The sequence below is a fragment of the Entelurus aequoreus genome, linkage group LG18, assembly GCF_033978785.1.
Source record: "Entelurus aequoreus isolate RoL-2023_Sb linkage group LG18, RoL_Eaeq_v1.1, whole genome shotgun sequence".
Lineage (NCBI taxonomy): Eukaryota > Metazoa > Chordata > Actinopteri > Syngnathiformes > Syngnathidae > Entelurus > Entelurus aequoreus.
The window spans coordinates 17,023,855-17,042,244 of NC_084748.1; the positions used below are offsets into that span (position 1 = coordinate 17,023,855).

Sequence of the window (18,390 nt, forward strand, 5' to 3'; positions counted from 1 at the left end):
ATGATTATTATTATCCTGTCAGCCTTGGCGCCTCCAGTGTTGCTCCTGAATTTAACGGATTGCACCGTCAACGTCAGCAGCTCGGTGACCCTGCACTGCCCCACCGAGGGTGTCCCACACCCGACCGTCACATGGTACAAGAACCAAGGTGCTCTGCTGGCAGGATCAGGTAAAGATCCCAATCTTAATTGAAATCCTTTCTGAATCCGGTGTGTTCATGTGTGCCACCTGTCTTGGGCAGGGATTGTCGTGTCGCCAGAGGAAGGCTCCCTCCATATTGGTCGCATCACCGTGGAGGACCAGGGTCTGTACACCTGCCAGGCGACCAATGAGAAGGGAGCTGCAGAGAGCTCCGCCTACATTTGGGTCAATAGTAAGTCCTCATTACAATGTAATCATTATTATTAGAGATGTCCGATAATGGCTTTTTTGCCGATATCCCGATATTGTCCAACTCTTAATTACAGATTCCGATATCAACCGATACCGATATATACAGTCGTGGAAATAACACATTATTATGCCTAATTTTGTTGTGATGCCCCGCTGGATGCATTAAACAATGTAACAAGGTTTTCCAAAATAAATCAACTCAAGTTATGGAAAAAAATGCCAACATGGCACTGCCATATTTATTATTGAAGTCACAAAGTGCATTATTTTTTTTAACATGCCTCAAAACAGCAGCTTGGAATTTGGGACATGAGGAGGTTGGGGGGGTCGGGGTTGAGGTGGGGGGGGGGGGTGTATATTGTAGCGTCCCGGAAGAGTTAGTGCTGCAAGGGGTTCTGGGTATTTGTTCTGTTGTGTTTATGTTGTGTTACGGTGCGGATGTTCTCCCGAAATGTGTTTGTCATTCTTGTTTGGTGTGGGTTCACAGTGTGGCGCATATTTGTAACAGTGTTAAAGTTGTTTATACCTCCACCCTCAGTGTGACCTGTATGGCTGTTGACCAAGTATGCCTTGCATTCACTTGTGTGTGTGTAAAGCTGTAGATATTATGTGATTGGGCTGGCACGCAAAGACAGTGCCTTTAAGGTTTATTGGCGCTCTGTACTTCTCCCTACGTCCGTGTACACAGCGGCGTTTTAAAAAGTCATACATTTGTACTTTTTGAAACCGATGCCGATAATTTCCGATATTACATTTTAAAGCATTTATCGGCCGATATTATCGGACATCTCTAATTATTATGCATGTTATAAATGCAGGAAAATATCCATACTTAAATACCATGCATTCACATACTAGCAATATTTGATATATACTATGATATCATTTAGTTCTAGCTGTATCATTTTAAAACTGTATGCTTTTAATGCCAAAGTATCGGTATTGGCGATACCAAGTTTTGGTTTGCTTGGTATCGTATTAGCAAGACAATTTGGGATATCACTGCTGTAATTTTCACTTGCTTATTCTTACACAATAATAATAATACAATAAAAACAAGAAACAGGAAATCAAGAGAATACATCAATAATACAAATACTACTAAAAAAAGAAGAAAACGTTAATAGTATTAAAAAATTAAAGCTTAGAGCAGCGTTGGAACGGGCCCCCGCACATGTTTATTTATTTATTTATTTATTTTTGTCATAAATAAAATACAATCATGCGTGCTTACGGACTGTATCCCTGCAGACTGTATATCGATCTATATTAAATATTAATAACAGAGAGAAACAACCCTTTTGTTGTGAATGGGGGAGGGAGTTTTTTTGGGTTGGTGCACTAATTGTAAGTGTATCTTGTGTTTTTTATGTTGATTTAATTTTTAAAAAAAAAAAAGATTTTATTTTATTTATTTATTTATTTTTTTTTAAATTTCTTGTGCGACCCGGTGGTTGGGGACCACCGCCCTAACCCACCACCAAAAATACAGGAATGCTAGCATGCTCACATTAGCATGTTTCAGGCACCAAGTTGTATGTCTCTGAGATGTACGGCTTCAAAATTGGCTAAAAACGTTGGCACGTATTAAGTATCAAGTTATTTGTCTCTGCGATATACGGCTGTAAAATTGGCTAAAAAGATTATAATAGCATGTTAACGTTAACATGCTAACAGCCAGCGTGTGTCAAGTACCAAGTTATATGAGTAAGGTGTAGGGATTGAAAATTAGCTAAAAACGTTGGGATGTGTTAAATACCAAGTTATATGACAATGAGGTGTACGGCTGTAAAATGAGTTTAAAAAGTTAGCATGCTAACAGCCAGCATGTGTCAAGTACCAAGTTGTATGACTCATGTGTACCGCTTCAAATTTGGTTCCAAAAGTTACCATGCGAATATTGGCATGCCAACAGTTAGCATATGTCAAGTTTTACCGTATTTTTCGGACTATAAGTCGCAGTTTTTTTCATAGTTTGGCCGGGGGTGCGACTTATACTCAGGAGCGACTTATGTGTGAAATTATTAACACATTACCGTAAAATATCAAATAATATTGTTTAGCTCATTTACGTAAGAGACTAGACGTATAAGATTTCAGGGGATTTAGCGATTAGGAGTGACAGATTGTTTGGTAAACGTATAGCATGTTCTATATGTTATAGTTATTTGAATGACTCTTACCATAATATGTTACGTTAACATACCAGGCACCTTCTCAGTTGGTTATTTATGCCTCATATAACGTACACTTATTCAGCATTCTTTATTTATTTTAAATTGCCTTTCAAATGTCTATTCTTGGTGTTGGGTTTTATCAAATAAATTTCCCCCAAAAATGCGACTTATACTCCAGTGCGACTTATATATGTTTGTTTCCTTCTTTATTATGCATTTTCGGCCGGTGCGGCTTATACTCCGGAGCGACTTATAGTCCGAAAAATACGTTAAGTTGTGTGGCTGAGGTGTACGGCTGCAAAATTAGCAAACAAAGTTAGCATTCTAATGATATAAAGCTAACAGCTAGCATGTGTCAAGTACCAAGTTATATGACGGAGGTGTACAGCTTCAAATTTGGCTAAACATGTTAGCATTTGCCAAGTACCAAGTTATATGCTACCCCTTAGTTGTACAGCTGTAAAATAGGCTAAAAAAGTTAGCATACTAACACCTAGCATGTGTCACGTACCAAGTTATATGACTGAGGTGTACGGCTTTAAAATATTGGCTCTAAAAGTTAGCATGTGTCAAGTATTAAGTTGTATAATTTTGAGGTGTACGGCTGCAAAATTAGCTAAAATTTTGGCATGCTTGCGATTTTCGTTGTGATACCTGAAACTGGTGGGAGGGGATAATTGTTTACTAATTTTAAAGGGGGTGCTCGAGAGCCAAGTTTCAAAATCCTGTGATTGACCGCCAAAATATACAATTTTGAGTACTGATAATAATTTGGCCCTTGGGCTGCTCGGAACCTAATTAGTTCATAATAAAAGTGCTAGTCTGAAAAGAACAATAAATGTAACAAAAGTACTACTACCGTATTTTTCGGAGTATAAGTCGCACCGGCCGAAAATGCATAATAAAAAAGGGAAAAAACATAAATAAGTCGCATTTTTTGAGGAAATGTATTTGATAAAACCCAACACTAAGAATAGACATTTGAAAGGCAATTTAAAATAAATAAAGAATAGTGAACAACAGGCTGAATAAGTGTACGTTATATGAGGCATAAATAACCAACTGAGAAGGTGCCTGGTATGTTAACGTAACATATTATGGTAAGAGTCATTCAAATAACTATAACATATAGAACATGCTATACGTTTACCAAACAATCTGTCACTCCTAATCGCTAAATCCCATGAAATCTTATACGTCTAGTCTCTTACGTGAATGAGCTAAATAATATTATTTGATATTTTACGCTAATGTGTTAATAATTTCACACATAAGTCGCTCCTGAGTATAAGTCGCACCCCCGGCCAAACTATGAAAAAAACTGCGACTTATAGTCCGAAAAATACGGTATTAGTGTTCCATTGTGTGCAGATGTATCTGAGGCGTCCTCCATGGAGATTCCCACTCTGGCCTGCACCTGTGTGGTGGCCACCTTGCTCTGGCTTCTCCTGACGCTGCTGATCCGAAAACTCCGACAGGTGTGACGACGAGAGCGACGACGTGTTTGCTCGTTAGCTAACGCGTGTATTTTTCTTCGCGCTCCGTGAAGCCCAAGCGCTCCCACGGCAAAGCAGGGTACCTGTCCATCATGGTGGACTCAGCAGGCGCTCCACTGGAGGAGCGGGGGCACAGGCTCCACTATGACCCCAAGCAGTGGGAGTTCCCCAGAGAACGCCTCAAATTAGGTAAATAAAAAAGATGCTTTGTTTCCTGAATGATTCCAAGAATGTAATCAGAGGATGTATTAAGATCACACAAGAGATATTGCAACTTTCTCATAGGTCTTATCAGGTCATCACAGGGAGGGACTGTCAATCAGTCTTCTTGTCTTTGTCTCACTAATGAAGCAGACTGTGGGCGTGTGCACGCTGTTTACTGACACTAATCAGTCCCGTCCACCATGTTGTCTTGTGTCCACGTCCCACCCAGGAAAGAATCTGGGCCGTGGAGCCTTCGGTAAAGTGGTGCAGGCATCTGCCTTTGGGATCGACGGCGCTTCCAGCTGCAGGACGGTGGCGGTGAAGATGCTCAAAGGTACAACAACAACTGGGTTTTGCAGTAGTTTTGCAAGTATCGTCGAGCTTCAGACATTTTTGTTTTTGTCTTTGTCCACCAGAGGGCGCCACAGTCAGCGAGCACAAAGCCCTGATGACTGAGCTGAAAATTCTTAACCACATTGGACAACATCTCAATGTTGTCAACCTGCTGGGAGCCTGCACCAAATCTGGAGGTCAGTGTCACTACAAACATGGACACCATGGCCACTGGGAAGTAGGGTTGTTGGAATTGGAGTTAGGTTTGGGATTATCTCTGGGATATATCTATATCTATCTATATATATCTATATATATAGATGTATACACTACCGTTCAAAAGTTTGGGGTCACCCAAACAATTTTGTGGAATAGCCTTCATTTCTAAGAACAAGAATAGACTGTCGAGTTTCAGATGAAAGTTCTCTTTTTCTGGCCATTTTGAGCGTTTAATTGACCCCACAAATGTAATGCTCCAGAAACTCAATCTGCTCAAAGGAAGGTCAGTTTTGTAGCTTCTGTAACGAGCCAAACTGTTTTCAGATGTGTGAACATGATTGCACAAGGGTTTTCTAATCATCAATTAGCCTTCTGAGCCAATGAGCAAACACATTGTACTATTAGAACACTGGAGTGATAGTTGCTGGAAATGGGCCTCTATACACCTATGTAGATATTGCACCAAAAACCAGACATTTGCAGCTAGAATAGTCATTTACCACATTAGCAATGTATAGAGTGTATTTCTTTAAAGTTAAGACTCGTTTAAAGTTATCTTCATTGAAAAGTACAGTGCTTTTCCTTCAAAAATAAGGACATTTCAATGTGACCCCAAACTTTTGAACGGTAGTGTGTATATATAAATATATAGATATTAGGGGTGTGGGAAAAAATCGATTCGAAATTAAAATTGCCATTCTCACGTTGTACGATTCAGTATCGATTCTCATTTTTCAAAAATCGATTTTAATTTTTTTTATTTTTTTAGTAATCAATCCAACAAAACAATACACAGCAATACCATAACAATGCAATCCAATTCCAAAACCAAACCCGACCCAGCAACACTCAGAACTGCAATAAACAGAGCAATTGAGAGGAGACACAAACACGACACAGAACAAACCAAAAGTAGTGAAACAAAAATGAATATTATCAACAACAGTATCAATATTAGTTACAATTTCAACATAGCAGTGATTAAAAATCCCTCATTGACATTATCATTAGACATTTATATAAAAAAATTTAATAAAAAAGAACAATAACTTCACAGTGGCTTACACTTGCATCGCATCTCATAAGCTTGACAACACACTGTGTCCAATATTTTCACAAAGATAAAATAAGTCATATTTTTGGTTCATTTAATAGTTAAAACAAATTTACATTATTGCAATCAGATGATAAAACATTGTCCTTTACAATTATAAAAGCTTTTTACAAAAATCTACTACTCTGCTTGCATGTCAGCAGACTGGGGTGGATCCTGCTGAAATCTATGTATTGAATGAATAGAGAATCCTTTTGAATCGGGAAAAAAAATAGTTTTTGAATCGAGAATCGTGTTGAATTGAAAAAAAAATCGATGTATAATCGAATCGTGACCCCAAGAATCGATATTGAATCGAATCGTGGGACACCCAAAGATTCACAGCCCTAATATATATATATATCTATATAGATACATCTATATAGATATATATATATATATATATATATATATATATATATATATATATATATATATATATATATATATATATATATATATATATATATATATATATATATATAAATATATAAATATATATATGTATATAAATATATACATGTATATAAATATATATATGGCTAACATGAATACTATCTTATTGTATTTCCCCTTATATGGAAGAATATGTTGAACAGGAAGTAAACACGCTTAAACATGTTTTACATTAAAAAATATGTAAAATTGTTCCATCCTTATGCAGAACAGTGGACTTGTCAACGTGATTCCAAGTATGTGTGTAACTCTTTCTGTATTTTAGGCCCGCTCATGATCATTGTGGAGTTCTGTCGCTATGGAAACCTCTCCGGCTTTCTGAAGAGCAAACGGGAGGTGTACGTGCACAACAGGGTGAGAGAGTGCGCTTCTGCAAACATGCTAGCAGAAATGCCTGCTTGCACAACACTGATGACAAAAAAATGATAAAATCATTCACAGTGTAAAAGTCACTTCTGCAATCTTGTTGTTTTTTTTTTTTTAACTTTAAAGATCTTATCTGGCTCCCAAAGTCTCAGGTTTACTTCCCTAAAATATCCTCTCACAAGTTGTAAAGATCTAAAAATGTCAGTTTCTCGTCACCAACCGCAACAAGCCTAACTCGGATGACATGGTTTTAACTTGTGCTGCTCCACTCCATGTTAATACAACAATACAAATTAAGAAATCATTCACTGTTTTTAAGCACTTCATGAAAGTCATTTTTCGGTTTGTTTTTTTAGTTTCGTAATATTATTGTGCGCGTAGCTGTGCTGCGTTGTAGAAAGATGGCAGCGACAAGCACCTGCTAGCTCACCTCATTTCTTTTATCCTCATGAAGTGCAGTGTTTGAACTGTGTTACATACTTTTACTAGTAACAAGTAGTCAAATTCCTTACATTTTTGTAGGTTAGAAGAGCGTTATCGTAACTTGACACGCTACTTTTGATGTGATTGGCAACCACAACCATTGGTCAACAAGACAGCGTCAGAAGCACAGCAAGTAACTTTTTAGGGGTGAAAGCAACAAGCAGCACCACTAAAATGAACGTGATGTCATATTAGCAGAGGCAACATCACACAGCAAACAATGTGTAAGTACACACATACTTACTACTACGAGGGAACAGTGAACAAATCAATGATTGAAGCGACAAGCTTGCAGTTGTACAATAGTCCACGTGTGGACAAGTAGACCACAGCCATGGAAGCACATTCAATCTTTTTTTTTTTTTTAACGAGTGCTAAGACAATCCAGTCAAAAGAGTCAACAAAGCTGCCCTCACTACCCGAAAACTGTCAGTGCTAAACGAAAAATACTGCTGACACGTCAAATGGCAACAGGCACCGCTTTTTAAAGACACATACACACACTCTGCTCTCAACTGCATATGCCAGATATTTTAAGTTTGTTTATTTTTAAAGTACCCAATTGTTTGTACAATAAGGCGCATTAAAGTAGTCATATTGTGATTTTTTTCCCCCTACGTTTAAAAGACTTCCTTGTGGTCTACATAACATGTAATGCTGGTTCTTTGGTCAAAATGTTGCATAGATTACGTTTTACAGACCATCTTCGAGCCCCTTTCTGACTATCTCTTCAGGATGTGCCGTTTAGTGGGCAGGTCTTTTTACTTGCCTCCACTTCGACAGCGTCGTCTCCCCGTCATCGGTAGTTTTTAGCGCTTCCATAGCGAGTCTACTGAGAGATATAAGTTAGAAGGCTACGCTACTTTGTGTTAGAAACGGCAACAGTATAGGATGAATGCCCCACAACAAGAGGATAGAGAAAAAGGAGGCGCTTATTAACAACAATGGCGGACGCACGCACATTTTCAGGACTTATGCAGATCCCAAATACACATTAGCAGGTACCAATAAGTAAGAAAAGTTTGCTTTGCATAATATTATGAAAAAAGATTATGTCTCCTAATAGGTGCCATTTTGGGATCCTTATACACACACCATAATAATACCGTATGTTGAAGCACAGTACGTCTGACTATGGTAGCCGTAATGCTCTGTGTTCCATTAAGCGGTGTGGCTTCGTAGCTTACCAAAGTTGTACTAAAACATTTTTTGATGTTCTGTATTCTCAAAGACACATCAAAGTTTTGGTTTTGCCTGCTTGCGTCATTTATTGAACAAGCGTCAACCTGCAGTGCACACGTATCTCTTATGTGTGACTGCCATCTACTGGTTACAAGTATCATTACACCACGCACCAGAGAAAATTTGCTTCACACAAGCAGAATTAATACGTACACTAGGCGCACGGGGTTATAAGGCGCACTGTCCATTTGTGACCAAAATGAAGGGATTTTAAAAATACGGTAATGCATTAATTATTTTCCCCAGTTAAATACATTTATGAAAGAGTAATTACGTTCATAATTTAATTACCAACAAGTAACTATAATTACTTTTTAAAAGAACTCTTGTGATGTAGCATCTAAAATAAAGTCAGGCTGTAGAAAGTCATGATGTATAATGAATGTTTTCAAAAATCCCTTCCATGAGTGCAATCAGAGGCGAGGCTTCTCTTTGTCTTGAATGTATGTTCACTGTTCACTGGATTCTGTAGAAGAAACCTATTTAAACATGTTTGTTTTCCTCTCAGGGGATGCAAAAACATGGAGAAAAGACTGCAAGGATAAGATTAGACTTTAAAGACAGTAAGACACAACACTCATCACATGATCATTTCTATGTAAAAAAAAAAAAGTCCTTTCGGTGTAATTACAATATTAATGTGAATATTTATGTATTTTTTGCTTTAGATGACATTCGGCCCTCCAACGCTCCTCCTTTGTTTCTGGAGGACCTCATCTCCTTCAGCTTCCAGGTGGCAAGAGGAATGCAGTTCCTGGCCTCTCGCAAGGTAATACAAAAAATCTGATAGTGCTCTGTGAAAATATAGATTAGGATTATTATACTTTCTTCACCTCACGCGCAAAAACTAGCGTTTAACTGAAATACGGCGATAGTTGAAAAGTCATCATGCACAGCAAACGTAATAATGATTTGGAGTGCGTGAGAAAGTGGAACACGCTCTGTGACCGCATGCTCCAATGAACATATAGTGTCTGGTCGTTTGTAAGAAGACGACACTTAAGGAATAAAAATAAAATATAATAAAATGTAGTATTTTAGAGTGCATGCTTCTCATGTGACTTGTTTATACAAACTACATCGGGAGGTTACAGACGGCCACGCTTAACTTGGCAAAATAGACACGAATTTTAGAATAAATAGTAAATGTTTATTTACATACCTTAATTGTTTTCCCAAACGATGTCTGTAACACGGCAGTAAAACGGTTGATTAAACAAAACAGAAGTCATCGTCATGGACCAGCTAGCTGTGAAAGGTAGCTCTCCAATCAGCTAAACGGTGACATCTTGGTAAATTTATGAAACTGAAACAATAGAAAAAGAAAGTGATTGTAAGTTTGAGTTTGATTCGGACATGCATGCATACAACATGATACATCACAATTTCCAGTTTCTCTTTTCAACATGTTCGAAAAGGAGTAGGAAGAAGCAGAGCTTATTTAAGCCTACCCCTTTTCTTTTACATAACAGTTGCTAAAACTTTTGTTCACTTCCTGTTCTCAATTTATTCCCAATATACTCTACAAGTAATCACAATAACAAATACATAATAATTGGTGAAGTAAGTTATATTTCATATGATGAGATAAGTAAGATTATTTTGAGAATGAAAGAATGAATACATTCAGAATGTTTATCATGGTTCTTCTTCTTTGTACTTTGTAAACACTTTAAGTTTGAAGAGTTTCTTGAAGTGGATCATATTAGTACATTGTTTGATTGCTTTGCTTAATCCATTCCATAATTTAATTCCACATACTGATATCCTGAAAGTCTGAAAAATACAGTAATTAGTTTTGGCGACTGAAGGACACAGTGATGACTTGAAGAGATGTTTGCGTTCGTGTGACGTTTATTTTCCGACGTGGCCTGCAGTGTATACACAGAGACCTGGCGGCACGCAATGTCCTCCTGTCAGACAATCACGTGGTGAAGATCTGTGACTTTGGACTGGCCAGAGACATCTACAAAGACCCGGACTACGTCCGCAAGGGAGACGTGAGTACATTTGCAGTAATCCCTCGTTCAGCGCATCTCATTGGCTGTGGGTAATTAATGTTCATGAAGTAGGATTCCTTTTTAAACTTGAATACTTCCACAGCTCGCAGCTTTTCTTCTTTTCCATAAATGTCCCTTCTTTGCCTCTCGCTTTTCAAGAGGGTTCACTCTGTAGATCTCTCCCAGCACCTGAGCATTTGTTCAAAAGCAGAATTGAACAGAGTGAATGCTCTTGTCAGTCATTACAAGCTTTGTCTCTGTGGGGGGAGGCGGGATGACCAGCCGTAGAATAATTACTCTGTATGATCAATAATTCCATAATGTAGGATCATTTAAAGCCTTCAGTAGGTGATTAGCAAACACAAATGGAATATATTCTGTCACTTGTGCCTCGTTACAACCAGGTGCGGCGCTATTCTGTCACTTGCAGCCAACAGTGCCATTAGTTTAAGGAAAAGATCTCACCTTTATGATAGAGGAAATTAAATGTGGTATTTTTATAAAAGAAAGTAACCTAGAAATGCTTGCAAGATAACATTTTTATAGAACAGAATATATCTTTATTGTCATTGTACAACGCAATTGTAAGCAAAACTAATTTAGTGCAAATTCATAATAACACATAAAAACATATGAAAGAATGAATACAATAATAAAATGTAGTATTTTAGAGTGCATGCTTCTCATGTGACTTGTTTATACAAACTACATCAGGAGGTTACAGACGGCCACGCTTTACTTGGCAAAATAAACACGAATTTTAGAATAAATAGTAAATGTTTATTTACATTAATTGTTTTCCCAAACGATGTCTGTAACACGGCAGTAAAACGGTTGATTAAACAAAACAGAAGTCATCGTCATGGACCAGCTAGCTGTGAAAGCTAGTTATTTACATAAAATAGATATAAAAATAGCAAGCACACAGCTCACATGCACAGTCCTTATTGTCATCTTGTGTTCAGCGACACTATTGCTCTCGGGTAAAAAGTGTTCTTAAATCTGTTTGTCCGACATTTTATTGTCCTGTATCTCCTGCCCGAGGGCGGCAGTTCAAAAAGTTTATGTCCAGGGTGAGATGGTTTCCCTTATGATGTTTTGGGCCTTTTTGAGGCACCTGGCACTGTACAGTTTATCCAGGGAGGGGAGGGTGCGTTTCTCTCTGCCGCCGTGCAGCTGGCATACCACACACATGCAGGATGTCAGCACACTCTCTATTGAGCAGCGATAGAAGGACACAAGCACTTTTTGTGACAACTGGTTCTTTTCGAGGAGTCTAAGAAAGTTAAGTCTCTGCTGTGCCTTTTTGATGGTCACTGAGGTGTTCATACTCCACGACAGGTCTTCCTCCATCTGGATCCCCAGGAACCTGAAGTTAGAGACACTTTCCACATAGTCCCCATTGATGTACAGTGTTTGGATGTTTATCGTTTTTTTTCTTCCGCTTCTTTTTTTTTATACATAAAAGTCGATTCCTGGAAGGAAACCCCACATTGGTTCAAATTATTAATTAGATAAATGTTGGAAAATGGCTAAAAGTAAAACAGCCCTTAAATTATCTTTATTGGAGAAATATAAATAAATGATAAATGGGTTATACTTGTATAGCGCTTTTCTACCTTCAAGGTACTCAAAGCGCTTTGACACTATTTCCACATTCACCCATTCACACACACATTCACACACTGATGGCGGGAGCTGCCATGCAAGGCGCTAACCAGCAGCCATCAGGAGCAAGTGTGAAGTGTCTTGCACAGGGACACAACAGACGTGACTAGGATGGTAGAAGGTGGGGATTGAACCCCAGTAACCAGCAACCCTCCGATTGCTGGCACGGCCACTCTACCAACTTCACCACGCCGTCCCCTAAATATAAATTGTTTCAGAATTTTTTTTAAATACATATATACATATACCGTATTTTTCGGACTATAAATCAGTTTTTTTCATAGATTGCCCGGGGGTGCGACTTATACTCAGGAGCGACTTATGTGTGAAATTATTAACACATTACCGTAAAATATCAAATAATATTTAGCTCATTCACATAAGAGACTAGACGTATAAGATTTCATGGGATTTAGCGATTAGGAGTGACAGATTGTTTGGTAAACATATAGCATGTTCTATATGTTATAGTTATTTGAATGACTCTTACCATAATATGTTACGTTAACATACCAGGCACGTTCTCAGTTGGTTATTTATGCCTCATATAACGTACACTTATTCAGCCTGTTGTTCACTATTCTTTATTTATTTTAAATTGCCTTTCAAATGTCTATTCTTGGTGTTGGGTTTTATCAAATAAATTTCCCCCAAAAATGCGACTTATGTTTTTTTCCTTCTTTATTATGCATTTTCGGCCGGTGCGACTTATACTCCAGAGCGACTTATAGTCCGAAAAATACGGTATATATTTTTTAAATGTATTTCAAATATTTTGTATCCTATTGTATTGTCTCTCTTTATTTTACTAACACTTTGTCTAAAGATGTTAATTTGCGTTTGACGTGATTCAAATGATCTGTACATTTTCAATATGTATCCATTGTGTGATCAATTGTAAAATATATAGAATATATATATATTTCAAAGGTAAAACTGCAGCTTTAGCAACACTATATACCATCGCTGGTCATGTTTTACTGTAGCAAATGGTCCTGAATAATTCTTAATTTTGAACTTGTGGTACAATAGGTTGTCATTTTTACACCTGGCAACACTGGGAGCAGCCACAGTGCCACAAACACTGCAAGGTAACAAAAATGTCAACACCTATGCTGCATTTGTTGGGAAGTGACAGCAACAAAAAAGACATCAAAACAAAATTGCCCGACGCAGTTTCTCCAACTGGGGGAAAAAACTGCACTTCAAGATGTTTAATATTTATGAAAGTTAAATTTTTGCCAACAGAGCTTGAGTGCATATTATTTGTACTTGTTAGCAAAGTTAAACGTTACTGACCTTTAGGGGTGTAACGGTACGTGTATTTGTATACATCCGTTTCGGTACGGGGGTTTCAGTTCGGTACGGAGGTGTACCGAACGAGTTTCCACACGAACATATTAAGTAGCCGCCTCCGTCTCTTACTCTACACAGCATCCAGCATTGTCCCACCCACACAACCATCTGATTGGTTACAAACAGAGCGGTAACAGCCAATCAGCAGTGCGTAATCAAAGCGGTAACAGCCAATCAGCAGTGCGTAATCAAAGCGGTAACAGCCAATCAGCAGTGCGTATTCAGAGCGCATGTAGTCAGTGCTTAGCGTTTAGCAGGTAAGCATCAGGCAGCGGACTCTCCCCAAATTATAATAAACACCTCCCAGTCAACTACTAGCAACATCACTATGAGCCCGTTGACCTTCTAGAAATATAAAAGGCAGCTCAGCTCGCTCGCAGTCCTGGCTTGAGGTGATTCGCTTTTAGCGTAACATTAGCTTATTTTGCGGTGTGTGTGTGTGCTACGGACAGCAAAGCCCTGTCTGTTATTTCACTTGACCTTTTTCTGTGTTGATTGAGCTGTGTTGAAGCAGCAAAAAAGGACATTATGTTAAATGAAGAGTTCCTGTCTCTGATAGTTGATATAATAATGTAACTGCATCATAAAGCCTACATGAACTCCATGGTGTTCAGGGATGGATAGTCTCTCCTATTGCTATTGTACTATTTTTTCAGCTATAGTTACATTAATCATTAGTAATGCAGCAGCCTACTTTTCAATGGCAGGGTCTCTGCTATCACATGTTGATAAAAATATAACATTTACATATTAAAAATCAACTACAGGCTTCCCAAATGCTGTCATAAATTAAGCATGATGAGTTGACTTGCAACTGTTTGTTGCATTTTTATATGTAGAAGAAAAGTTTTGTCATTTTATTTAATCTGAGCAACAACTTGAGGCAGTTTAATGTGGATTAACGTGGGCAGAATTATTATAGAGTTCCCAAATTTAAATATGTATCTAAAATAGGTGGTTAATTGGTTAGGTATTTATGTATTTGCATATTGGGTTTTCTGCTGCATTTATCTGTTGTGTTTCTGGTGTTAAATGTATTTTATATAGATCTTGGTGCATTTATGTTGAGACAATTTATTTAAAATCTGAATTAACTTAAAAGGAAAATATTAATCCATTTTCTTGCACTTGTTTAATTTTTAAGTGTTTGATAGCCTAATTAATAATTGTAAATTATGGGATTGATAATTGATTGATTTTTTACAGCATGTTAATCTTGTGGTGTTTTGTCCTTAAAGGTTTTTCACCTACTAAAGAAGCTAATGGCTACTAAAGACAGCTAATGACAGCTAAAGAAACTAAAGTCTACGAACACTTTTAAAGACTGCTAAAAAGACTAAAGAAGAAAAAAGAAGCTGTTTCTTCGTTGGAAAAACTGCTGCAAACTAAAGGAAAATAAAAGGAAAAGAGTAACTACGGTCTGGTCTTTTGAGTGAAATCCAGAAGCCACATTCAGCATTGGTACATCCCTTCAAGTGTGGGATAAGCACAGTGGGGAAAAAAGCAAAACACTTGACAAGCACTTACCAGTGAGCTGCCTCTAATTTTTAAATGTTATTTATTTACTAGCAAGCTGGTCTCGCTTTGCTCGACATTTTTAATTCTAAGAGAGACAAAACTAAAAAAAAAAGTAAAAATCCAAGAAAATATTTGAAAGACTTGGTCTTCACTAACTGACAAAGAAACAGATAACAGATTTGGTGTCCAGTTCAAAGTGTGACATGATTTATTTAAAAATTTGAGAGTTGACTTTTGTATTTTACATGAGTTATTATTCGTACAAACATGGTGCAAAGTAATTCATGATTTGTTCAAAAATGTTAGTGGTTAGCTAGTTAAAATGGGATATTGTGATTTCACAAGACTGTCTTAGAAGTGATCATTTGAGAATGTTCAATTTGAAAAATGTGCACTTAGAGAAAATATAAAAATAAAGTGTTGCATATTGATATTTATCTGTTTCTATATATATTTATTGTGAGAAATCATTAAGATGATCAGTGTTTCCACAAAGATAAATATCAGTAATTATTAATAATAACAGAGTTAAAGGTAAATTGAGCAAATTGGCTATTTCTGGCAATTTATTTAAGTGTGTATCAAACTGGTAGCCCTTCGCATTAATCAGTACCCAAGAAGTAGCTCTTGGTTTCAAAAAGGTTGGTGACCCCTGCTCTATATCATGATCGCAAGACAAATACTGTCATGTGAAAAACACATAAAAGAATATATGTATATAAAAAACATCACCTTGTCACTGTGCTCTGATTGGCTGACAGGCCCGCCTGCCTCTGAAGTGGATGTCTCCAGAGTCCATCTTTGACAAGGTGTTCACCACACAAAGTGACGTGTGGTCCTTTGGCGTTCTCCTCTGGGAGATCTTCTCTCTGGGTAAGAGCTCTCACTCCCCGGGGAGTCCTGTGCAGTTGGTGCATGTAACGCCACGGGTGTCCACTAGGAGCGTCCCCGTACCCCGGTCTCCACATTGACGAGGACTTCTGCCACAGACTGAAAGCAGGAACCAGGATGAGAGCGCCGGAGTACAGCACAGCTGACATGTGAGGAAGATGAAATGTGATAAATGTTGACCTTGTGTGTGTGACAGTGTGTGTGTGTGTGTGTGTGTGTGTGTGTGTGTATAGTTACAGCACAATGCTGGCCTGCTGGGATGCCGAGGCCAGCGAGCGACCCTCCTTCTGCCAGTTGGTGCAGACCCTGGGCGACATGCTCCAGTCCATGGTGCAGCAGGTCAGCTTGGAGGGACTCAATCACTTTGTCTGGAAAATGTATCAAATATTAAGATGTGAATACCAAAACACTCAATATGACTACTAATATACACTTTGGTAGGAGGGGAAGGACTACATTCCTCTGGGATTACTCGTAGAACACGGAAAGTGCACACAAAAAACTCTTGCTGTCACCAACTTGAGGTAAGAATGATTGACTATTTATTCATCCAGTTACTTGGAAAAATACTTCAGTTACTTTAAAAAAATGTACCAGTGAAATTACTACAGATAAGTATTAGTTACTTAAAAAAATACTAGAAAAAAGTATTAAGCTAGTACAAGTATTAATTTGTTGCTTTAAAAAAAAAAGATACTAATAAGTATTAATTTGTTGTCATAAATATTTAACTAGTATAAGTATTGGTTACTTTAAATAACACAAGATTAAGCATTAAACTAGTATAAATATTAAATTGTTACTTTAAAAAAGGATACTAGTATAAGGAATGATTGGTTACTTTTAAACATTTAAAAAAGATAATTTAACTATTAATATAATCATATTAGTATTGTTTACTTAAAAAAAAATATATATACATTTAGTGTAAGTATAAAGTGGTTACTAAAAAAAATAAAATTGAATACACATTAAACTAGTATGAGTATTAATTTGTTACTTAAAAACATACTAGTGTAGGTATCAAGTGGTTACTTTAAAAAAAAAAATAGAATATGTATTATATTAATTTGTTACTTTAAAACATATACTAGTGTAGGTATCAAGTGGTTACCGTATTTTCCGCACCATAAGCCGCACCTAAAAACCACAATTTTTGTCAAAAGCAGACAGTGCGGCTAATAACCCGGTGCGCCTTATATATGGATTAATATTCATATTTATTTTCATAAAGTTTAGGTCTCGCAACTACGGTAAACAGTCGCCATCTTTTTTCCCCGTAAAAGAGGAAGCGCTTCTTCTTCTACGGTAAGCAACCGCCCCCATAGAAGAGGAAGCGCTTCTTCTTCTACTGTAAGCAACCGCCAAGGTGAGCACCCGCCCCCGGAGAAGAAGAAGCTCGCGGATATTTAATTTCATTTGTGTGTTTCCGTAAAGACAACAAAATGTCTCCTCCTAAGAGACACGCGTACAAGGTTCCACTGACTTTTGATATTCATGTGAACCGCACTGTGGATACAACGGGAACACGTACGGTGAATATTCGCACCACAGGGAATGAGAAGTCGTCCTTCACCGTGGTTCTAGCTTGCCATGCTAACGGCCAGAAACTTCCACCCACGGTGATATTCAAAAGGAAGACCTTGCCAAAAGAGAACTTTCCAGCCGGCGTCATCATAAAAGCTATCTCGAAGGGATGGATGCATGAAGAAAAGATGAGCGAGTGGTTGATAGACGTTTACGCGAAGACACCGGGTGACTTTTTTCACGCAGCGCCGTTCCTGTTGATCTATGACTGCATGCGCGTCCACATCACAGATGGTGTCAAAAAACAAGTGAAGCACACCGAAGAAGAAGAATTCGAAGGAATTTGTAGATGAGTAATAACTTCAGAAAGTGAGCTTTAATGTTTATTTTGTGTGTTGTGTGACACTAACGTATGAGCAACGTTGAGTTATTGATGTTGCTATTGCTCTGCACTATTTTGAGTGTTACTATTTTTGTTATTGCACATTTGCACATTACATTTTGGGAGTGAACAGAGTTGTTAGAACGCTGGTTTGTAATATATTATTAAAGTTTGACTGACCTATCTGACTGTTTTGTTGACATCCCTTTAGCGTAGCGTAGGTGCGGCTATTAGCACGGGGCGGCTAATAGGTAAACAAAGTTTTGAAATATGCCGTTCATTAAACGTGCGGCTAATAACACGGGGCGCCTTATGGTGCGGAAAATACGGTACTTTAAAAAAAAAAAAACTAGAATATGTATTATATTAATTTGTTGCTTTAAAAAAAGATACAGCTGAGATAGGCTCCTGCACAAAAATGGATGGATGGATGGACTAGTATGAGTCTTCATTAGTTGCCATAAAAAATATTATACAAATTTTTTTTCAAGTAACAAATACTTCTACTAGTATAAGTATTGTGTGGTTACAAGTTTATTGCATTTGAAAGGGTATACTTCCATTATCATCATTCAGTTGTTCATTT

At 37.6% G+C, this 18,390-nt stretch overlaps 1 protein-coding gene across 1 annotated transcript in view; it reads left to right on the forward strand.

Annotated features, from left to right (window-relative positions):
- The window catches only part of LOC133634285 (vascular endothelial growth factor receptor 1-like), a 22,237-nt gene continuing 3,847 nt past the window's right edge, over nucleotides 1-18,390 (forward strand). Inside the window, exons 1-14 of the mRNA XM_062027412.1 lie at nucleotides 1-169; nucleotides 242-373; nucleotides 3,942-4,048; nucleotides 4,120-4,255; nucleotides 4,500-4,604; nucleotides 4,687-4,800; nucleotides 6,637-6,725; nucleotides 8,971-9,025; nucleotides 9,131-9,231; nucleotides 10,340-10,462; nucleotides 15,766-15,877; nucleotides 15,945-16,044; nucleotides 16,129-16,234; nucleotides 16,337-16,419. Of these exons, the coding sequence (XP_061883396.1) occupies nucleotides 1-169; nucleotides 242-373; nucleotides 3,942-4,048; nucleotides 4,120-4,255; nucleotides 4,500-4,604; nucleotides 4,687-4,800; nucleotides 6,637-6,725; nucleotides 8,971-9,025; nucleotides 9,131-9,231; nucleotides 10,340-10,462; nucleotides 15,766-15,877; nucleotides 15,945-16,044; nucleotides 16,129-16,234; nucleotides 16,337-16,419 (1,532 nt within the window). The remainder of the gene's footprint in view (nucleotides 170-241; nucleotides 374-3,941; nucleotides 4,049-4,119; nucleotides 4,256-4,499; nucleotides 4,605-4,686; nucleotides 4,801-6,636; nucleotides 6,726-8,970; nucleotides 9,026-9,130; nucleotides 9,232-10,339; nucleotides 10,463-15,765; nucleotides 15,878-15,944; nucleotides 16,045-16,128; nucleotides 16,235-16,336; nucleotides 16,420-18,390) is intronic.